Source organism: Wasmannia auropunctata, unplaced genomic scaffold (genome assembly GCF_000956235.1).
Source record: "Wasmannia auropunctata unplaced genomic scaffold, wasmannia.A_1.0 LD335921.1, whole genome shotgun sequence".
Lineage (NCBI taxonomy): Eukaryota > Metazoa > Arthropoda > Insecta > Hymenoptera > Formicidae > Wasmannia > Wasmannia auropunctata.
The window spans coordinates 414,997-437,053 of NW_012026969.1; the positions used below are offsets into that span (position 1 = coordinate 414,997).

At 44.6% G+C, this 22,057-nt stretch overlaps 1 protein-coding gene across 1 annotated transcript in view; it reads left to right on the forward strand.

Moving 5' to 3' along the window:
* LOC105455189 overlaps positions 1-19,890 on the forward strand; it is a 96,087-nt gene extending 76,197 nt beyond the window's left edge. Inside the window, exon 5 of the mRNA XM_011698309.1 lies at positions 19,585-19,890. Coding sequence (XP_011696611.1) covers positions 19,585-19,890 — 306 coding nt within the window. The remainder of the gene's footprint in view (positions 1-19,584) is intronic.
* Positions 19,891-22,057: the final 2,167 nt, after the last annotated feature.

Sequence of the window (22,057 nt, forward strand, 5' to 3'; positions counted from 1 at the left end):
AGAAAGCATTTTTGAGAATTTAGAATAAAATTTCATGCACGATTATTATATTTATGTTATTCACATCAGAAGAATTCGAAAGAGATCCTTTCTTTCACAGATTCACAAAGTATTCTTTATACTCATAAAACGCTAACGTCTAAACGATTGCGGAGTGTGCGCTACGAGTTGAATAGTATCGAAAACTCGAATATAAGATCGGGAACAAGTCGACAGAATGTTTTCAACATCGCGGAATCTATTACCCAAAGCTTGTTTGGCTTCCTAACGATACGCGGTGCGCGCCGTCGAAATAAAATTCTATGTCGTGTCCTCAGACGTTTCCATAAATTTCCTATAGACCTTTTCTGTTATAGACTTTCCTACGCCGCGCGTAGAAAATCGCATAATGCGAAGCGCTCTCGTCTTGAAATGTCTGCAGACAGCGGATAAAAGCACGGCTTCGTTTATCTCCACGCGAATGCGCACATGTATATGTAAATACTAATAACATTCCCATACACATATATTCTGATATTGCACGATAGGGCCGCGCAATATACGTCCTATGGTGCCTTAAAGACTCTTTTTTCCGGATTGAAACAAACGGGAATTTGAATCTGGACGCGGCTGTTTGGCACGAAAGCGATATTTCGGAATTTACCGTACGATAATCAAATCGATCTCGGAAGTGCGTGTTCCGTCGTCGACGCGAGTACTCGAGCATTCTGGCATTCGTGCGTAACTGATTAACATTTCCATTTAATCTCTCGGTCAAAAATACAAACGATTACGTTCGCACACGTGGGCTAACCGTGGGGCGGGTGCAAGTTAAATATTTAATTAGCTCCCGTAGACGCTTTTCGTGCCGAGTACCCGTGCGATTATCCGAGTGTCCACTCAAGATAATGGCAGGAGCACGTGCGAGGTGTATGTAATTTATGGTACGAACTTCGCGTATTTATTTTAGTCCCCGTCGTAAAATTAACGGATATTCACGAGCTGGTAATTTTCCAGTAGAGCATATGTTTCGTGCTCCAACTTATCCTAACGGATTTCCATCTCGATCCAACGGAGGCCAGATGACTCCTCGAACGCGCAATACGTACGAAGAGAGCGTCGAAAATATTCCACGTCTTAAAACTTCACAATTCTATTCTCGATCAAACTGTAGCGATCGAGGAATGAATAAGCGAGGTGCTCGACAAGTTTGTCCGGAGATGCTGGTACGATCGTCGGTTCCATCGGAGTAAGCAGGCAACCGCATGTTTCACAATGTTGTGTCACCAAATGTTCCATTAGCACTCGGAGAGAGCGTTTCCCCGGCACGATCGTAGCTCGCGTCGAGGGTAATATTCGTAACCGTCGCGAACCCTACATCTTCCCCATAAAACGCGGCGAGGGCTTCGCCGCGACACCAGGACCAGCATTTTGTGAAGGGGTAAGGGAGGAAGGGGGATTGGTTACAGGCACCCTCCGTTTGTTTTTACGCAAAGGAAACTTCCTCTTTTTTTTCCACTCCCCCGCCTCCCCTCCCGCAGGCCCCTGACGTAGAGATGCTCGCGCGCTTCGGAAAGTTTTAACGAGGGCGTCTGGCATGAGAGAGCGAAGAGTTGTGTTTGTGAATGGACCGTATTAATGGCCCGAAGCCAGTTCTACGGCATTCCCATGGGAATTCATTAACTTCGTGAAATGTTTTCCCACCCCTCCCCCTGCCTCTTGCTCCATCCGATGCACTCACTCTTTGCGCGTCGCGCTCGCGGTGGCTTATGAATGCCGGCTACACCGTTAATTACGATGTGTTTCCCCTTTGCAACTATTATATTTGCGGCGATATGGAAACGTTTATTAATGTACCCGTAACGTAATCAAAATACCCACGGAATTATTCAGCGCTATTTATCGTACGTACGATGGTAGTAAATATTAAAATAGGGAAAATCAAAATATTTCAGTTTAGAATATTATTTAACGAAGCTAATAACGAGAAGAGGAAGAGAGATAGATAGATAGATAGATAGATAGAGAGAGAGAGAGAGGGAGAGAGAAGAGAGAGAGAGAGAAGAAGAGGAGGAGGAGGAGGAACTTTATACAAGAACGATTCTATGTTATTAAATCGCGGAGCGAAAAGCATTTCCATCGCTCCAATTAATTTCGTTGATGACAGTGCAAACTTGTGAAATAATAATGAGACCAAAATTGGTATTGATATTTAATAAATAATCCACTTTGATATCCATTAATACATTGATATCTTTCTGTTTCCCTTTACGAGGGCCAATATTGTCCCGTTTTACACGCATATACTTCAATATACTCCGCTATACAGTTTTATTAAGACTGCCACGTGTCAGGGCGCTCGCGCGTTTGTTGATATTGCGCATTCGCGTCGAAGACTTATCTTGCGAAACGCCCGTAAAAAGCCTCTGGGCAAGTATATACACGATACACGTTAACGGCCCAATTATGGTCCGCTAAAAGGCAACGCGGATTGAGATTTGGCCGCGATAATAGCCGGCCGCGCTGGTAATAACGATTACCAGCATGCAATTTGATAAATTACCCTAGGGCCAGCTAGGGTCGGCCAAGTTCATTCCAGAGTACGCGAAGTACCGCCGCGCCGCCGCGCCCTGTACCCTCGCACCCCGTTTACGGCGTCCGGCGGTATACCGTATCGTAAAATAAATGGCACGACGATAACGCGGAGATAAATCAAATTACGGACTCTATAATCAGAATTGTGCGACTGAATCTGATTAATTTCAGAATCCCGGGTACGGCGTCGCTATGAAATTCAAAATAGTGTTTTGCAATTCTGCAACTGTACTTCTCTCTCTCTCTCTCTCTTTTCATCTCTGTCTCTGTCTTTCATTGAATCTTCGACTATACAAAGCCCCATAGAGCGAATTTCAGCCCTTGTCTGCGGGGATTCCAGATAAAACCACGAGCGTTTCCGCCTCTCAATCTTCAATGATATATCAATGTTTACGAAAAATGGAACGGGATTTGTGCACACGGTCCATGCATTGTGTAACGCAATCCTATTAATTCTTTTTACCCGGTAGGGACGTGTGTTTACGACATATGCAACAAATTCTAAAAAATCGCGATAATATTTCCACATATTTTTATCTGTCAGCGGCGCAACTGCAAATCCATGATAACCATATCAGACACTAAAATAAATCTTATATATTTTTTATTATGTTTTTAGCAAATAGAATTAGTAATAGAAATCGAGTGTTTATCCATTCGATGACGATGACAAGTAACATCGATACAGAGTTGAAAGAATTAAAATCCGAAGTAATTAATTACTATATTTAGCGTTAATAAAAATTGCCGAATCGCAGACTCCCGAGAGATCCGCGAGGTTCGCATGCACGTGTCCGCTGATGGCGAGGAATTAGTAGTACAAACCGGCCTTTTTTCCGTCGCACACGGGAGACACGGGCGAGGAAAGGGGACGTAGAGGAGGCGGATCGATATTGCACGATCGCTCGTTTACATCCTCGTGCACGAGTAGCGGCTGAATGTAAACGCGCCTCTCTCTCGACGGTCCTGAATATTCATTTAACTTTTCCCCCCCGGGGATATATCCGCCGAACGGAGGACGAGAGTATCCCGAGAAGATAGAAGAAAGACTCCCTCGCGTGGAAAGGGGAGAAGAAGTTTGCGGGGAGGGGAAGAGCTACTGTCGTCGCTGCCGCGACACGTCATTTCTGACAATGAGTTCGAAAAGTGGCAACCGTTTAAAAAAAAGAGGGATTTCGCGCCGTCAAGAGATAATCCGGCGGCATTATCAGGTTATTACGAGTACAAAACGCATTATGCAACAGAACAGTCTGTACAATTGTACATGTATACGCCCGACGCATACATAAAATTATAAAATACGTCGCGAGTTTATATCTGATTAGTGCACAAAATATACGGCGAGTTTATCAAATTAATATCGTATCGTAATGTATGTATTTACGTTGCGTATCTCACGAACCGATCCTGTAGAAATTATATCGTGTTACTATACACGCGGGGAATGAACTTATACGCGATACTGCGATATTCCGCTTTGAAAAACGCTGCTGTATTCGCAGTAATTCGAGATTCATCATAATGTAATTGCTAATACGAATATATTTCGCTTTAAATCTATAAAACGATAATAATATTCATCAGTTTTGAAATAAAATACTGTGAAATAATTTGTAATATACGTACGTGACGCGAGAGATTTGAATAAAATTTAATTAAACAAAATATCGCTATTAAATTTAAGCTATAATCACTGTAATAAATATATTTAGAGAATATAAAGAGGAAAATGCTGAAAAAATTGCATAATTGATCTTTTGCGCTGTCGCGCGGTCGCGATTACAGGCGCGGAAAATTCATTACGGTCACAAAGGTACGCGAATGATACGCGGGCGATTGGAATTTACAGGCGACGTGAAATACATTCGAGACTGCCACGGCCGGTGTCGGAAGACGAGCGCGACCGCGACAAAGCGGTGAAATATGTGGATCGCCTGATTGATCGTCCGGTTTCGCAGTCGTTGGCCGGAGCGCGGGGACGGGGGCGGGGATGGGGTTTAGGACGGAAGGGGCGTTAAACGACGTGGCGATTAGCACGTCGTGGGAAATGGTTAAGGTCGATCGAGCGTGAAAGGGAGACGACACGGTTTTTGCTGGCCGATAAATGGCGGAAAGCATTCGCGACCAATTACGGAACGGATACTTCTTCCTGCGGTTCGGCCCGACCGGCGACGGCGTCCGCCTTTCACCGCCCCATGGCGGTCTGAGCGGAAGCAGCTGTTACTACTGCCGGCCTCCATCTGCCGATGATCTACTGCGCGCAATCGGCATACACTCTCACGGCGTGCTTGTCTAAATAAAAATCACACCTACGCGTCGTATATAATCAATATTAATTGCATCTTTTTTTCAAATAAAAATTCACGAAGAATGTAAAAAATGCAAATATTATGTTTGATACAAAGCGATACTTCGTGAACAAAAAAAAGAACCGTTTTACATCCACTCGAGATATCGGAATAAATTGTTTCTGCAATGTAATTGATGCACTTTAATAGATAATCAAATATTTATTTAATCATTTATTTAATATTAAATTAAATTATTTATTCAATAAATTCTCTTCGCTCTTTTACGTTTTTTTTTATTTTTAGATGCAATCCATGTCTGCGCTTCTCCAAAAGTATTAACGTCCGTAATTTTACGAGCGTTGGACTCGAATTGAATATAATGAATACGTGAATTTAATATGAATATGTTCGGGGAAAAATTACAATTATAGTTAGATGAAAATAATAGAGGACTGCTGTAGAAGGCTATATTAATTCGCCGGCAGAGAATTTTGTCTCGCTCATGGACGGATTATCATGGCGAGATTTCATTCGCCGCGTCATCGTGTATTTTCAATAACACAAAATCCGGTTTAGATTACGATCGTTTCGAGCAATGGTGACGCTTGCATTATTTTTGTCTGCGAGATAAAGAGAGAGAGAGAAAGCGAAAAAGCGTGCGTTCGAAAATATTACCGCTTTTAATACATGCGCTACGTGCATTATGTGCCGATGGTGATTTGCCGGATTCGAATAGCGCCGATTGACGCCAGTCGGAATCGCGCAAAAATGAACGGTGAAATATATAATCCGGCGTGAAAGCCGTCGGCTTTTCAAGACGGCCTAACGAGAGCTTTCACCGCGCCCCGGCGCATATGTACATAATCCGCACTTAGCAGACGATATGCCTCCAATGATGAGAAAAGTATCTGTTCGTTCGCTAATACACTAAAAAAAAGAGGCAAAAATTTTTTACGAAGTACGCCGACCAACGGTAGATGATATTTCGCGCGGAAACGCGCTGCGAAATATATATGTCTTTACGACTTGAACAACGTGACTCGTCGCATAAAGTTTAACGACGTCTCGACAGCCCAGTGTCGTAATCGCGCGCAATAAATGCCTTTAATTACGATTATCGAGCTAAAGCGAGAACTTGTCCGTATATCTTCGATAGATCCGCGAGAGGAGCCGTGCGTGCACACGCGTGCAGGAGACGTCGCGAGAGATTCCAGAGGGAAACCGGATCGAGAGAATCGACGAGCGACGTTGAGTCTCGGAACAGAACGGGATTCGCGTACCGGCGGGCGCTTAAAATCGACGATAAAACGAAGCCGGCCGACTGCGGCGCCGCGGATTTATAAGCCTTCAAGCCCCATTGATCGAGCACGAGCTCGCAAAATACCATAAAATCCCCCCTCATCCCTCCGCGCTCATCCCTCTTTCCAGCCCAGACTTCAGAGGTCCCACCCGACGCTCTGTCTCCTTTTCGAGAACGAGCGAGATTTCTGTCGCGCGCTCGCGCCGCTCTTCTCTCGGGATAAAAGTTTATCTCCCTCATCGAGATCGCGGAGAACAGGGCGAATAACGATCTCGGGCGTAGGATCGTGAACCACCGGGGATTTATTGAGCACGAAGATGTGTCGCACCCGCCGAAGAAGACATTGTCGTTTTAATGGCAAACGCCGACAAATCGAATTTCCTGCGTGCGACAGTTAAACCTCCCGGTTTTAAGTATTTCAATAAAGAATCCTGCTAGTAGGATAAAAGAGAGAATCAGAGTTTAAACGTATCGTTCGTTGTCCATTTTAGATATTCTTTCTCATGTAGTTATATATGCTCTTATTTACTACAACAATGACATAATTTAAACATAATGATCATTTTAAGTTGCTTGCAAAGAAAGAATAAGAACGTAAAGAAAAGAAAAGACATATACTTTTATTCCTCTACATTTATAGTTATCATATCAAACTTGCATTTCAAAATTAGTTTAACAAAATTTTAATGATTCAAAATATCCAAATTTATTTTTCTGGAGAACTTTATTTTTTGAGTTATGTCGTTGTTATATAACACGAGCGATGCGAGAACAGTTTTGTCGTGACACATAATGCCTCTTCTTGCATTATAATAGCGTTCAGGAAAGCGAAAAATCGCAATGCTCTAAATTCGACGACACGGTCCGCAGGATCGGAAATCGAGTTTCATCCGGAGACATCATGTCACGGAGTGCCTCCCCCTCGAGCCTCTCTCTCTCTCTCTCTCTCTCTGGCTTGACGGTGAATCAAAATTCAACCAGTACGTCAAGCCGTCTGACCGTCGCGCAAATGGCGCATGCGGATGAATTATGCAGTGTGTCATGTCGTGGCAAGCGACTCATCAAACATACACGCGTGTTCGCACATCGGAGAAGGCATATCTAGGTGCAGCTGGGAGTGCGTGCGCTCCGGAGAGCAGAGGAACGAGCACGCTGGGGACACCCGCGAGACAGGCGAGCGCGGAAACGATATAACGGATGGAGGAGAAAACGAAAGAGGGGAAGAGAGGTGGCGCAGGGGGGTGGGAAACTGTTAATGCGAACCACAAAATCGGAGAACAGAACGGAACGCGGGCCGCGCTAAGCGTGATTGATTGGTACCGGCCACCGGGCCTCGTTCTGGTAATGTCAGTTTTGAATTTTGCAATTAGGCAGCGCTGACGCGCACTGTGATTAATAATAGAAATCGTGAGTCGTGATTAGCGCGTCTGGACAATCAAAGAGGAGAGACGAAAGAGAAAGAGAGAGAGAGAGAGAGAGAGAGAGAGAGAGAGAGAGACAGAAAGGGAAGAAGGGGGAAGTGGTGGATTATTGAAATGCCCGACGAGCCTTTGAAATTAGCCGGTACATGAAAGCCCGCAGTGCCTGTTATTTCGTTGTAATTAACGTTGTCGACATTATAATCGGAACCAATGAATTGCGGCCGTTTCAGTATGGATATTATACAAATTAGTCGCAGCGAGCGATACAAAGGATAATCTGAACTATTTGCATTTTCCGTGAACCGCGAAGACTGAGAGAGAGTTCAACGGTTATCGCGATGTCGGATCCCGTTGATATCGACAGAATTGAAGGATCGATTCGACGGGGACGTCATTAATCATTCCCTCTCAATAGTCCTCTCAAAAGCGTTATTTTCGCATAAAAATTTCGTTCTCGTACTTGAGTAGATTATTACGAGCTCTATGATAGATAATGTTGAAGCAGAGAGAGAGAGAGAGAGAGAGAGAGAGAGAGAGTATCACGAGGATAATAACGGCAACACAATAAGTAGAGAGGAGAGGTCCTATCACGTTTGAGAAACCCGAGTCCCCCCATAACGAGTCTACAAAGTTCCCCATGAAATCGTGCTTTGTCAAGGCTTCGGATTCGCGTGTAAAACGAAAACGGAGGTGCGGATGAAGTAGACGAGAGAAATCCCTACCTCGCAACCCTGTCGCGCTCTCCACTTGGATTCCGGACGATTCTTTCGACATTAGAGAAAGGTAGGACAAGAGGAAGGAGGAGAAGAGGAATAAGAGCCAAGGCTAAGAAAGCAAAACGTAATAGAGAAGGGACGAAGAAAAGGAGAGAGAGAAGAGAATGCAGGAGAGCCTGGTAATGCACGAAGTACGGACCGTCGCCGCCGTTCTGCCACTTAATCTTCACTGTGGCAATGAAAATCGTGTGAAACGGTTAAGAAAGAGGCGACCAAAGGAACATTTCCTACGACAAAATGAACGAAAAAGCGGCCAAGAAAATACACTCGCCGAACGTCATTTTATTATATTTTTATCGCTACCAGTTGCTAAAGAGTAAGCAAGCAATAAGTAGCTATTACTCGATACATAAGTTATCTCCACACAGTTATTTTTATATACAAAATAGATATTTTTGAAAAATTTTATTAGAATTTTATTACAAAGATCTAATAAAATTAGCGAATATTTATTGCAAATAATCGCGAATCCAACTTGAAATTGATTCGCTCAAATCGCGTTCTCGAGAGATTCTCTGAATGCTTCTTGCCACTCCGACAACAGGAAGGATTGTAATTGTAGCTTTTGCATTTGTATCACGAAAGAGAGAGAGAGAGAGAGAGAGAGAGAGAGAGAGAGAGAAAAGAGACGCAGCGGGAAAACAGCCGACTAAACAGACATCGTTATTTTTTTCCACCGGCGGATCTGTAACAGATAACAAAAGGCGATTGCAAAAGGGGAGGAAATGGAAGCCGAGCGGAGAGGAGAAAAGAAGAGAAGAGATGGCGCGACTCAATAACGCACGAAGCCCCGGCGGATTGTCCGCGTAGTCGCTTCACCATTTAATCTCTGCCCTGGAAATGAAAACCTCGAGGAAAGGAGGAGCAACACACGCGGGAGAATCAAGTCTCGTGATGGAGCGGACAAGCGGAGAGAAGATGGACGACAGCGTTGAGGAGCCGCCTGTATAAAGGCAGGATCAATATTATCGCCACAAAAATATTGGCACACCGCGATTACGTTGAAGGTAAGGAAACAACGGGCATTCTTCTGCAGAGCGTAAAAAACAAAGAGGTAAAATAATATCATAAATCTCAGCGTGGGAGATAAAAAGAAGGCAGAGATAATAACACGCTTTCTCGCCTTAAATCTTTCTTCGAGACTTGCGAGAATTCAAAAGTGAAGCATCCTTTTAATATAATTCTGATGCTGCAATGAAACTTCTCTGTACTACAGTCTTGGCTGTAAACATAAAGCACTCCCACAAATTGACTGATTGTAAATGTCCTACATCTAACGAAAAATAAATTTAAAAACAGTTTTATTGAAAAATAATATTATTTTCCTTTGATTTTTATTAACGCCTTTTCCAAGAAAATGCGATAAAATAAGGGTGCTTTGTACTCGATGGGCCAAGACTGTATTACATTTTTCATTTGAATTTATCGAAAATTTGTGAAGCTATAAGAGACATGTAATAAGAGAGCAGCTCGAGAAAAGCATTCCGAGTCCAGTCTGGAGTCAATCTGAATCTAACTTAAAGCCACCCTAGATCCAACCTGCGCCAATAGTGCTCTTGATGGTGCTCTCGATGGTCCAGGCTGAGTCCGGGTTGGGCCACAGGCTAGCCCGACTCCACTTGATCTCTGTCGGCGCAATGGAAATCGAGAAAAGGAAAGGGACGGAGGGACAGAAAAGGGAGACCGGGGATAGGGCGAACGAGGAGAAAACTGCGAGAACACCGGGATCAAACGAGTAGAGGTAAAACGACCGCACGACAAAAGCTCACCGAGACGCAGAGAGAAGCGGGCGAGAGAGAGAGAGGGAGAGGAGAGCTCGCACAAGGCTGGAAAAACAAATCTTCAGCGGAAACCGCAGTGCGCCACCGCACGGTAGCGACTATTCAAGAGAAGAAGCGAAAATTACATCTAGCGTTTAGTGCCGTGGGGTATCGAGGCGAGACACGGAAAGACAGAACGTCGCGAGGCAACTTCCAGCGTGTAATCAAGCCGACGACGCGGGAGTAGAAGGAAGGGTCGCGATTCGCGCGACATCGCCGTCGCCGTGACGACTCTTTCGTTCGGTAGCCAGACGGCGGAAGCGAGAGGAGAAAGTTACCGTCGCGCGTTTCCGTCGCGGAAGCAAATAAAGGGCAGAAGTGTGCGCGAGACCGGAAGTAAGTCGAGAGACAAGCGCGCGCGGGAGTTCTCCGAAGGAAATGGAAGCGGACGCGATCATATGCGAAAAAGCGATGCTATACGTCTGCATCCGCGGAATGAGGTTGAGCTTATTGGAGGCAAGGTATAGTCGCGCGCGCGCGCGGAGTAAGTATGCCAAGAGGAAGAAGCGCGGCAAAGTAGGACAATGCGACACGAGAAACGTAAATAAAGTAAATAACGTATAAACATAGAATACAAGAAGTAATAGAAATACAGCGGAACTCCATGCGCCGAAGTAATAAAATAATGATCTATAAAAGATACGTGCAAAAGTGAAAAAAAATTTGAGATTGAAAAATGATAAATTTTATAATATTTATAATATTTATAATATTTATATAATATTTATAATATTTATAAATTAAATGAAAACAGCGGAAACAAAAATAAATTAACTTTGAAATGGAAAAATGATGTATAAAAGTAAATAAAAATAAAATCAACAGATAACAAGCGCGTGAAAAAGGAAATCGATATGATAGCAGAGTAGGTCGTAAAGCGGATAATCAAAGAAACTAGAGAGAAGATGCAGGGAAAATGGAAAAAATGGCGAAGACGACGATGTACCTGGCGTATATTTTACCTGTGCGAGTCCGCGAGCGGTACTAAGCGAGCGAAAAATGATTCGCATTTTTATTCGGGAGCGGAAGACGGATATAAAGCGGGGCAAATACATTTTTCATATGCAGATACGTCCGAGAGAAAGAGCGGAAATGGGCTAGAAAGATTTGGAAAGATACGTTCTGCAGTCGTTAAAATTGATCGTCGTAAGGCGCTATCGAGAAATGCGGTAATACATTTTTCGGCACAAGCACACTTGCGGCCGTGCCGAGTTCTCATGCGATTTAATTTCCCACATTTATAATTTATCAACGCAGATGTGCATATATCTCTTATATATTACTTGCTTCAAAAGTTACACAATTCAAAAAATTATATAAATTTCTCAAAAACGAGGAAAAACCATTTTCACATTTTTTGAATTGTGTGAATTTTAAAGCAAGTTTGCGAAACGCAGATATACCCTAGATTTTTAATAAATATATCTAAATAAAAATTAACGCAATTGAAAAATAAATGTACGTAAATAATGAGCGAAGACGTGGCTTTAATCATCATAAAATGAAAGACGACGAGATTTTTTTCTTATATCGCGTAAACGTATCAAGAAATGGAAGACGCTATCCTACTGTTTCTTATTTATCGCAGCACAAAGGAGACTAAATTATGATAAGAACGAACGCGTTATTACATTGACTTTTTCGACACCTTTTCCTCCCAGATGTTATATTTTTCTCGCGTTAACAAAGGCGGCCCCGAAAGAAGGGGAGCGCGATATTCGCCGGGTATATGATTACAGGACAGGAAAGAAGAACGTAGGAAGAACACCAGGCAAGCGTAATGCACGCTCGAAATGAAGGAAGGTGGCCAGGAATGAAGGGAACGGAAGAAGGAGCGGAGAAGCGAGGGGGAAGATAGTGGAACGGGGTAATGCGGAAGGCGAGAGTTCAGCGTTAAGAAAGGGGGTGCGATAAGGGTGAAGAGACACACCGGGCGCGCGAAGCCCTGCAGGCGAGTCCCGTGGCAGGGCGCATTGTCGTCGGCAAATTGCGCGTGGGGAAAAAGTTTCGTCGCGCCGGGAAACGACACGGGCGGTGGCATGGGGAAGGGGGTAAGGGGAGGCCGGGGAAACACGATGATAACAAAGCGCCGCCGCGTACTCGCCGATTTGAGAAACGCGTCGTATAAAGCGGCGTAGAAGAACTCCTGGCCGCGAAGTCCGAAGTGTTATAGTTCGGGCGAATATCTTATGCATTCGCGCGGGCGGTACAACTTTTGTAAACGCCGCGGGATTTATATTTCGCGATCGCGACATTCTTTGCGCCTTCGAGAGTTGCCTTCGCAGCTCGCCCGCCCGAGCGCCGAAGTTTCTTCGAGAAATGTTGGTACCTCTCAAAAAAAAAACTACAAAAAAAAGATTTCTCGATAGACATTTTGATAATAAGAGTTATTAAAATTAATAAAGTTATGAATTATGAGATAACAAAAGAACAAATATTAGTATTATTAATATTTAATACTCCTCAGAAAATTCTTAATCTCTATTTTTAGATACCTTAAATGGAGAACTGCAAGCTGAACCGCCAAAGCTTCCAAATATCTTAATCCAGCATGGGACGAGCTGACGATAAATAGAAACAAGAACAGAAAATGAAATCGTGATCATCTTCGTGCTTCTCTTAAATAATCAAGAGAATAAACTTTCCCGCGCGTAATTACGGTCAGCCAACAGCGTTTAATTTCATGCAAAACGGTTTAAGAGGCGCAAGTTAGGCGATCTTCGGGCTACTGAATGCGCGAAGTTGGTGTGCGAGGTTAAGGCTGAAAATTGTCGGTGTTTAAAGCGATCACGAAATGAAATACAGCCGCGGGCGAGACGGAACCGAGATTTCCGACGATGAGACTTTACCCGCGTTTACCCGCGACGAGGATAATTTCAATCGGACGCAACTGGCACTCTCCCCTCTTTTTCTCTCCATCTTCCTCGCGACACTGAGATATAAGATTATTTGTCTCGAAATGACGCAGTAAAATCTTGCTAAAATCGATACGCGAAATTATATTTTAGTTAGATTAGCACAACTCAAAAATTAAATTTGTATTTGAAAATAAGCGCGGCGCTATTTCTAGACATTCCAATTTAGCGGATATCTTTCGAGTGATATTTTTCGCGACGCGCTTTCGAAGACAAAAGTACTTTCTTTGATGACAAAAACCTATATTGGATTTTGTGCGCAATTCCAGCTCTGCTGGAGCCCAGTAAGTGAATTTGCCACCAGCTAACTTAACGAGAACGGACGTTTCATTACTAGCTTCTTACGAAAAGGAGCTTGCGGCTCAAAGAACTTCTTGAAAGGTTTGCGCGCTTAATCGATAATCTCATCCATATCGATGGGCCCTGTCTTGAAAGGACATCTCATAAATTTTCAAAGAGAGCTTTACCTTGTCATCCAGATACCCAGATTCAGCTACTCTTACGTTACCAGGTCGCGAGCAGGACGCACGTTACTCCGGGGCACCTTCTTCGAGGAATTTAACCCGATTTCGCTAATTAATTTTTACTTCGGTTTAACTATCTCTTCTCAAAAACTTGAAATCAGAAGAGAAATAAAGCGTGCGGCCAAGTCACGTTGAAAGACCACCAGCGTTGACAAAATCATTTATCGCCGCTCTCAACGAAACGTTCGATCTTCGATCGAGAAATTTCTAGGCTCTGTCGAAATGGGTCACGTGTGTCGTGCTTTAATCCACGTCGGTGTTCCATGCATTAGAACGTCGAGGAGACATGCCTCAATCGACATGTATAATTCATATAGGCGTTGAAAAGCGGCGTGCTCGTTATGGCGCGACAGAATGCCGCAAGATGACATTCGCGAATTCGGCACGAATCTCCCCTTCCCCCCCCCCTCCCTCCCGATACTCGTTACTCGTAAACACACATTCAATATCGCGAGGGCGAGCGTAAACGCCCGTCCTGTCGCGTCGCGTCGCGCCGCGTCGCGCCGCGCCGCAATCCGCGTAAATCAGCGATATCAGGCATGCACGAATTACCATTTAGGTGCGATTGTTATTCGCTTCTGCGAGACAAATGTCTCGGGCGACCCGATACCACTCCGTTCATCCCCCACCGTCGTCGCTACCCGTTTGTTCGCGCGCACCCTCCTCCCTCCCCCGAATAATGAATGCCGGTTTTAATGAAAACGGCGAAACGCAGCCATTACTCCCCCCTCGGGGGAGATCAATCTCGGATAATCCCTTTAGCATCGCGACACGATTTTACTTTGCTGTTACAACGAGCGAGAATCGAATTGCGGAGAAAGGAGACACCGATTCAACTTCTCTGCACGACAGTGCGTGAAATTAATTATAGATACTCTCTCCGTGTATAATTACACTGTCCTTGTCTTAATTAAAAGAAAGGAGCTTAAACCCGTCATGTCCATCCGCGAAATTCTTCTCCATGTCGAATTTTTTAAAATTTCGTATTTTTTTTACAACAAATGGAATGACGAAAAATTACCCTCCTGAAAAAATTCTATTTTATACCTATAAGTTTACACTTCCTTCTTTTAATTTATCGATAGCTGCCGATAATATTTCTGCATAAAGCAACACAAACGAACATAATGGGCGACTTTTATAGATCTTTCAGCGTAGACAACGAATTTATTTGCAGAATTGCTTATTACGTTACATTTTGGAGGTATTTTTTGCTCAAAAATATCTGGCACTTTCAAATTCAACTTTCTTAAAAATATGACACGATGGAGCAGTTTCATTAGCGGATTCGTTTTCAGCGACGAAAAATCTATAAGAATCACCGTGTCTGGTTCGTGTGGTCTAAAAGAAAAGTTCAAATATCGGACACATTATTATTAACGACATTCCGCTGTCTCAAACGCGGGGTAATTTTAATTTTAACGTCAGCCTTTCGCGAGCTCCGCTGCGATGCGTTTGCATGCGCGTGCATTTCGGATTCTGATTCGTATCTTTCAGCGGCAGAGAAGTTGCAACCTTTGTTACCTGCGCGCGTACAAGGCCCCCGCCATCGGGCATGCGCTCATAAAGTCTAGATTATTCTCGGAAACGCCACGGCTACGTTGGCATTAAGAAACGCGGGTACAAAGCAACCGAAAGAAAACCGTGCACCACGCCGTGCCGCGCGAGCGCGTCGTTGCAATTCACGCGATGTAACCCGGAGGCGCCGTTAAAGCAGATATTACGGAAACGTTGTTTTAACATCAGCTACAAGCTATATCCCAAGGCGGGAGAGTTGTTCCCCCGTTGTTATTTTGAATTCCGCCTTTGCCTCTCGTATCATGTAACCCATCCAAAACAATGTTACGGTGGAGTTACATTATTTTCCCGGGGCCTCGCCCAGGTAAAACGCTAACTCCGCGCGCGCGCAGAGCCAGCGTAAAGTGATACGACGAGAAATCTTCCTTTACGAGAGAGAGAGAGGAAGTCCCGGCTAATATTATTTTTCGCGCGAGTTTTGCCGCCAGCGCTCATAATCCTCGTAAATAAAGATTAAGATTCAAGAAGGGAACGAAAATTGGTTAATTCCGCAACATCTCGCGATTCTCGCTCGCGAAAACGAACAACGTCGCTAAAAATGGAGGGGGAGGGAAGGTGGAGCGGGGAAAAACGGTGCATAATTAAACTGCGAGATATCCTGGAATAATTTTTCAAAAGAAAACTTTGTTTCAAAAATATGTGTGCGCTTACGCGTGGCACACAGAGCCTCTATTATATGTTACCCAATGTCCGCGCACCGGAAATGAGGATTTACACTGTTCTTAGCCAGCTGGCGAATACAAATTCCTCATGTGGACAGAATTATTTCAAAAAATATAATTACACGCGCGCGCACGCGGTCGTATGCCGGTCCGGCACACACACACACACACGGCGGCACCGCAAGCTTCATTATTCTCACGTATACTTCTCGTCGTCACTGAAAGTTGTCGTTCGCACCGTCGAGAAATACGTGCAAACGAGAGCGGCATAAATCCCATTTTCCTGGCGTTTTCTCATCCATTTAGCGCCGACAATGCACGACCGTATGTATAAAATATTTGTAATAATAAAATATTGTTTTGCACATACTCGTTATTAACCGTAGAAACGTATTTTTTCCCGACTGAGAAGAATAACGGTTTCAATTAAAACATTAGTACTGTTTTTTTTTCTTTTAAGTCATTCAAAAGGTGTTTAGAAATTACAATGTGACGGTCCTCGCGAAATTATGTCGCTCGGAGAAAAATTGAATTTGTCAATTTGCAGCTGCATGATAACGCGCGGAGGAAAGGTAACCGAGAGATGTATCCTCGTTTTTCCTTCGTCACGTACGAATATCCTGGATACGCCGGGAAAGCGCGCGCGACCGAAAAATTCCTGGCATGCAGGGCGCGGAAGGGAGGATTCCGTGTTTCCCTCGCGGGAATGCATATTGCACATACGGTTTCCCAATCGTTTCCCATTGTCGCGGGCGCGCCCGACCGCGCCGGGATTCCGGTCACGATCGGCGATCGCACAATGGGGATCCTTCAGAAATTGCGGGCAAATCGCCCTTATGGCCGCGGCCCCGCGGCAAACATTGTTCGTACAGAGACAAGCGCGCGCGCGCGCCCATTCGCGGGGTGAAAAGGCGGGCGTACAATGCAACGAGCGGAACGGCGCGGTAGCGGCGCGGCGTAGAGGCGCGGAGCACCGTGCGCGCGGGCGACGAACAATGATCTTCCGGTATCCATACGGACGTGCATAAATCATCGATATGACGTCGCATCGGGCAATCGTCGCCGAGCCGAACTCCCAATGCGATGCGATGCGGCCTCGACACAACGGCCTTGAAATATTGCCCCGCGCGAGTCAACGCACCCTGACGATTAACTCCCCGTCGTCGATAATGACTGCCTTCTGAAGGTTTATGGAGGAGGAAGAAGGGGGGGACCGCCGTCAAACATCCACCGAAATCTATTGCCAATTACAATTATCATCATCTTCCTGTCTCGTGGCCGCCGCGTCGCCTCCGACAATCGAACGAGAACTCGAGCGACCGGTCGCGCCTCCCCGCGAAATCAAGCTCGCGATTTTCACGATACGAAGGGATTCGGGTAATTAGCGCCGACACTTTTTTTCACGATATGCGGCGCGCGCGTACATTATGTCGGAGTGAAATTTTAACGCGGACGCGGGAGATGCGAATTTAATTAAACGGTACTATATATTTTGCGCCGGTAATTAGCGCTGGGAAAAAGACGATTTTCAGATGAAACAAAGCGGGAGCTGTAAATAATGTAAGGTGTGTACGGGTGTGTAATCAGCGGCGCTTAATAATTTTAAGCCGTTCATTATTAGTTTATTGTGCGTTTGTTATCAGTAATTAATTCATTAGGGAGTTAAAGAACTCGCAAAATTAATTCCCGTAACATAAATATGCGCGTACAAAAGGCCGGACTTAATAGAGTCGAAATTTATAAGCGCACATGCGCGCGCGCATCACGCTGTAACATTTTATATAGTCATTACGTTCGCGTAAAATACAAAGCGCTCTTCAAAAAGCCCCGGGTGCCCGGGCGGTATCGCAATAAAACGTAATAACGTATAAATCAAAAGGATGCCAGGGCCAATAAAATTCGATTGAAACAGCTTTGGCACATTTGTTAAAGTTCCTCCCCCCTCCTCATCCTCCTCCCCCTCCTCCCCGACGCATTAGAGATTCGGGTGTGCACGACGTTGCGCAAAATGCAAAATACAAAACAGTGTAATGCATCAATAAACCCGACACGATCGGTATGGATACAGCGGCAAAATGCAACTTTCCAGCGTAACTGGTATTTTTCGAAAAAGAGAGAGAAAGAGTGAGAGGGGGTGGGGAGAAACAAGGGGAAAACAACGATGATGCAAGTTTCACAGCGCAAAATGTGTTTCGATGAATTCTTTCGTTACTACGATATCAATCAGCATCGCGTGTATTTCAGTTATTTTGCAAAACAACGTTCGTCGCGGATGTAATTTTTACTCGCGCGAAAAGGGATGAGAGCGATAATCATCTGGCGAGCGTCGCGCGGGCGCTTTATACACCGAAATTCCGTGTCGTGCAACGTCCATTATTCTCGGTTTCAGTATGCGGAAGTTATTGGTAAGTAAGACGGTCCGTGGACCCCAGGCATTATCTACGAACAGTAGTAGTTCTCCATGGACTGGGGGGGAGGGAGGGAGGGGGGCTTTAACTTCGGCGGAGTCGGCGAGCCTCGGCCACAAAGCGAGGACGATAGTTTGGCTCGGTCCAATGTGCTATAGTTCGATTAGTTACATGGCTCGTACCACGGCTTATGGTTAACGTCGAACGCTTAAAGCCAAACGCCCGCTGATCGTCCTCCGCTGCATATGTATGCGTCCCGCAGCGTTTCGCGGACGATCCTATGATCTGTCCAAGTCTTTCGAAACTTCCCTAACGATATCGCGTCGGAGCGGCGAACTTGAGGAAAACTATCTTCATATTTCTATGAAAGTTCGTTCATTGAGGCTGAAAGAAAATCCTGAGTAGGAAGACATAAATCTCCCTATAACGCTCGGCGGAATTTTATAGTCATTAATTATTTAGGAATAACGAAAACTCTCTGATTAGAATTTTAAGTGTAATCGTCGAGATACTCGAGATGCTTAATTACCGCGAGATTAAGATGCGACTGTGTATCAGGAGCCGCGGGGTACTCGAAATTGCAAGCGATTATTTTCTCGGATCCGCACAATAGCCGACGGGTACCGCCGCCGTGCCGCGACGAGGAACAATGCGCCGCATAAAATAGGAAGTCGCAAATAATGGTCGAAAAAATTCGGTTAACGGGAACGGAGAAATGATCTGACACGCGAATTTATCCGCCGCCGTCAGAAATTAAAGCGAACGTAGCCCAATTTTTCTCGCCCTCTCGGCCTCGCAGCCCCGTCCGCGGCCCCGAAAGAAACGCTCGCCTTTAACGCAGCGCACGAGACAAAAATTTCAGCGCGAGCTCGTTTCTCATTCGCGGCTGCGCCGCGTCCAGCCGCCGCTTTTCTTTCGGCGCAGCCCGGTACGTAACAAACGATTCGCGGTGTGTCGACTTTCAGCGGAATTTTCCTCTTATTACCCGTCGCACCATCGGGTACATTTAACGTTCGCATATAATACGCTTCCTAATGTACATCGAAAAGGGGCAACATTTGAATTGGCAATTGTCGAAATTGATCGTGCGATTGCGTAAAGAAGCATAATTAAAGGGAAATTTCTCAAATCAATTTTTAATCCTTTCCTTTTTTTTGACATAATCATACAAATTAAACATGGAGAATTTCCCAACATATAATCATCCGTTTCGATTATTCCCATGGAGAGAAGGAATTTCGCGAACCAGTCTCCAATCTCTATACGTCATCGGAGATCGCTCTTCATTAAACCGCTTCAATCGTGTTCGTTGCAGGTATCACTCGAGAACATTGTCCAGCACCCGCCGTTTTCGCCCAACAAGGACAAAACCATCCCCAACAGCCTGGGGCTGCGATTGGAGGTCGAGCCACGGCACTTCGCCACCGGATCCGCCATGATCAAATGCACCGCCGAGGTCGGTTCGCACGTGGACACGGTCGAGCGCAAGGTGATGAAGGCGTACGTGAACAACCAGAGGCTCAGCTCCGGCGACATGCACGCGGCCGCACGCAGCGTCCGCGCCGGCCTCCTCTCACCGCTGCTGTCGGCGATCCTCGCGCTCCTTCTGCTCACAACGTGACCTAACGGCCCCCTCGCGTGAGTCGGCCCCCCTCGAATGGGAATTACACTGCGGCGCACGCCCTAGAAACGCGCGACAGGTTCAGTGTCAGTTGTCCGATCCTTAAATATAAAGTTAGGCTTTAGCGATTAAGCGACGGTAAGCGATTAATCCGGTCGATCGGCATCGCTTTCTCGGTCCCAACCACGCTTTCACGTTCGGCGATACACTGCTGTCGTGCATTTGCTTGTCGGCAGATAACCAATGAGACGTAAAGAGACACGTGAAAAAATTTCGTTGAGATGAGACGATTGTAGCGATTATACAAAAATAAATTTCTGTTAATTATGATTACGTTAATTATTTAATTACTAAAAAATATATTGTTATATTAGTTTCATATATATGTAACTTTCTTATTCAGTATCGCGTTGAGATTATAATATGCATATGATTTTATAGAAAAAGTGGAGGAATTATTTTGAGGTCAATATTGTACCACGGCGGTAATTTTAGTAGAAAATAGTTGGATGAACGCACCTTCGCATATTTTAAGCAACTTTTTAGATCAGTATTCTCCAGTGTTAATGTACTTAGTTGAAAGTTTCCCCGTAATTTTCGTGGCGGTTCCTTACTCTCTTTCTCTTTCTCTTTCTCTATCTCCCTTCGATTTCTCCTTATCATATTTAACTCCCAATCTTTTTAACTAGTTCCAGATCCAGAAGATTTTAAAGTCCCCTTCGATTACGGCTTGCAGTCGTCATTAATTTCTCATTCAAGTTTTAACATTTTACTGCTAGTAAGTGTCACAGATCAGATGATGCGATCACAAAATTGTCGAATAATAAATTATTATTATTATTATTATTATTATTATTATTATTATTATTATTCGACAATTCGTTAGAATTTATAGTCTTTAACCACGTATTCACTTTAAATTCGCATTAAGATTTCATGTTTTTCCGTCGGTTAAGTAAAATTTAATGTAAACTTGGAAGGTCGTGCTTAATTCGACGTTTGACTGTATTTTCGTAATAAAGTCCATGTTCCATTTTACACTCCGACAATTGCCGTCGTGGGGGTTTAGACAGTACTAGCCGTACTTCATATAACATGCATGTCGTACCGTGGAGATATAAATTCTGGCGCGGCGCGTGCAAATTCCGTTTTACGACACGCGTGAGATTAACTACCGAAACGCGTATAAGTCACTACGCCACACGGCGAAACGCGAATTACGTATAAATCGATAAATGGATTTGCCAGTGCCGACATCAACAGAAACGGGATTAATAATTCGGATATCTCACATTGCACACAAAATTGCAAATGCGCGGTTGCGCAGTTATATACGTACGAATAATAATTTTATTGAAAGAGAGAGGCTCTCTTACAGAGGATCGCGTACAAGTTTAAATTCGTGATTATTTCGACAAAAAACAATTTGTATGCCGCCGGTGCGGCATGAATAATGACTAAATAACGTCGAAAATCCAATCCAAAGCGATACGTTTTCGCATCGCCGTAATGAAAACATATAATGTTGAATTCAAAATTAGTACACCAATATTTTATTATCAGTCCAGAGCATTCGCGTGCTCGGCGGAAATTTCCAATTAACAATTCAATTTTCCGTATTTTTCCCGAATTCTTTTATAAAAACGTACTCGTGTAATCGGTCACGCGGCGCGGACGCATTCTGCGGATAAAGCTATATTCTCGTCCGCGATTATTTTGTTTCGTCGTAAAACTGCATAAAATTTTCATTAGAAATGGACGCGCAATATTTGACGCGAAATATCTGACGATCCTTACACGCGTCACGTACGAACGTCCGACGGATTCTCACTTCGCCGAGTGTGCAAGGCTGTTTCACGTGTCTCCGGTGCCGGCGACAAAGGGCGTTTGGTCACGAGAAGCGAGTGTGTGCGAACGTACGGGCGCGAAGAAAGGAATGAAAGTTTTGGGGAGAGAAAGAGGATACTCCGCGAAAGGTCGGTCCATTCGACCGCTCTTCCGGAGAGGACGCTATAAAAAGAGACGAGCAAGCGTGACAGGAAAGTAAGAGAGTGCGCGCGTGAGAGCAAAGTGCGAGACAGAGAAAGTGAAGCGAAGTTCGTGCGGCCGCGAGGAGGAGAAAAAAAAATTATGCAGGGCGAGCAGGGAGATACGTTGTGTGTGACCC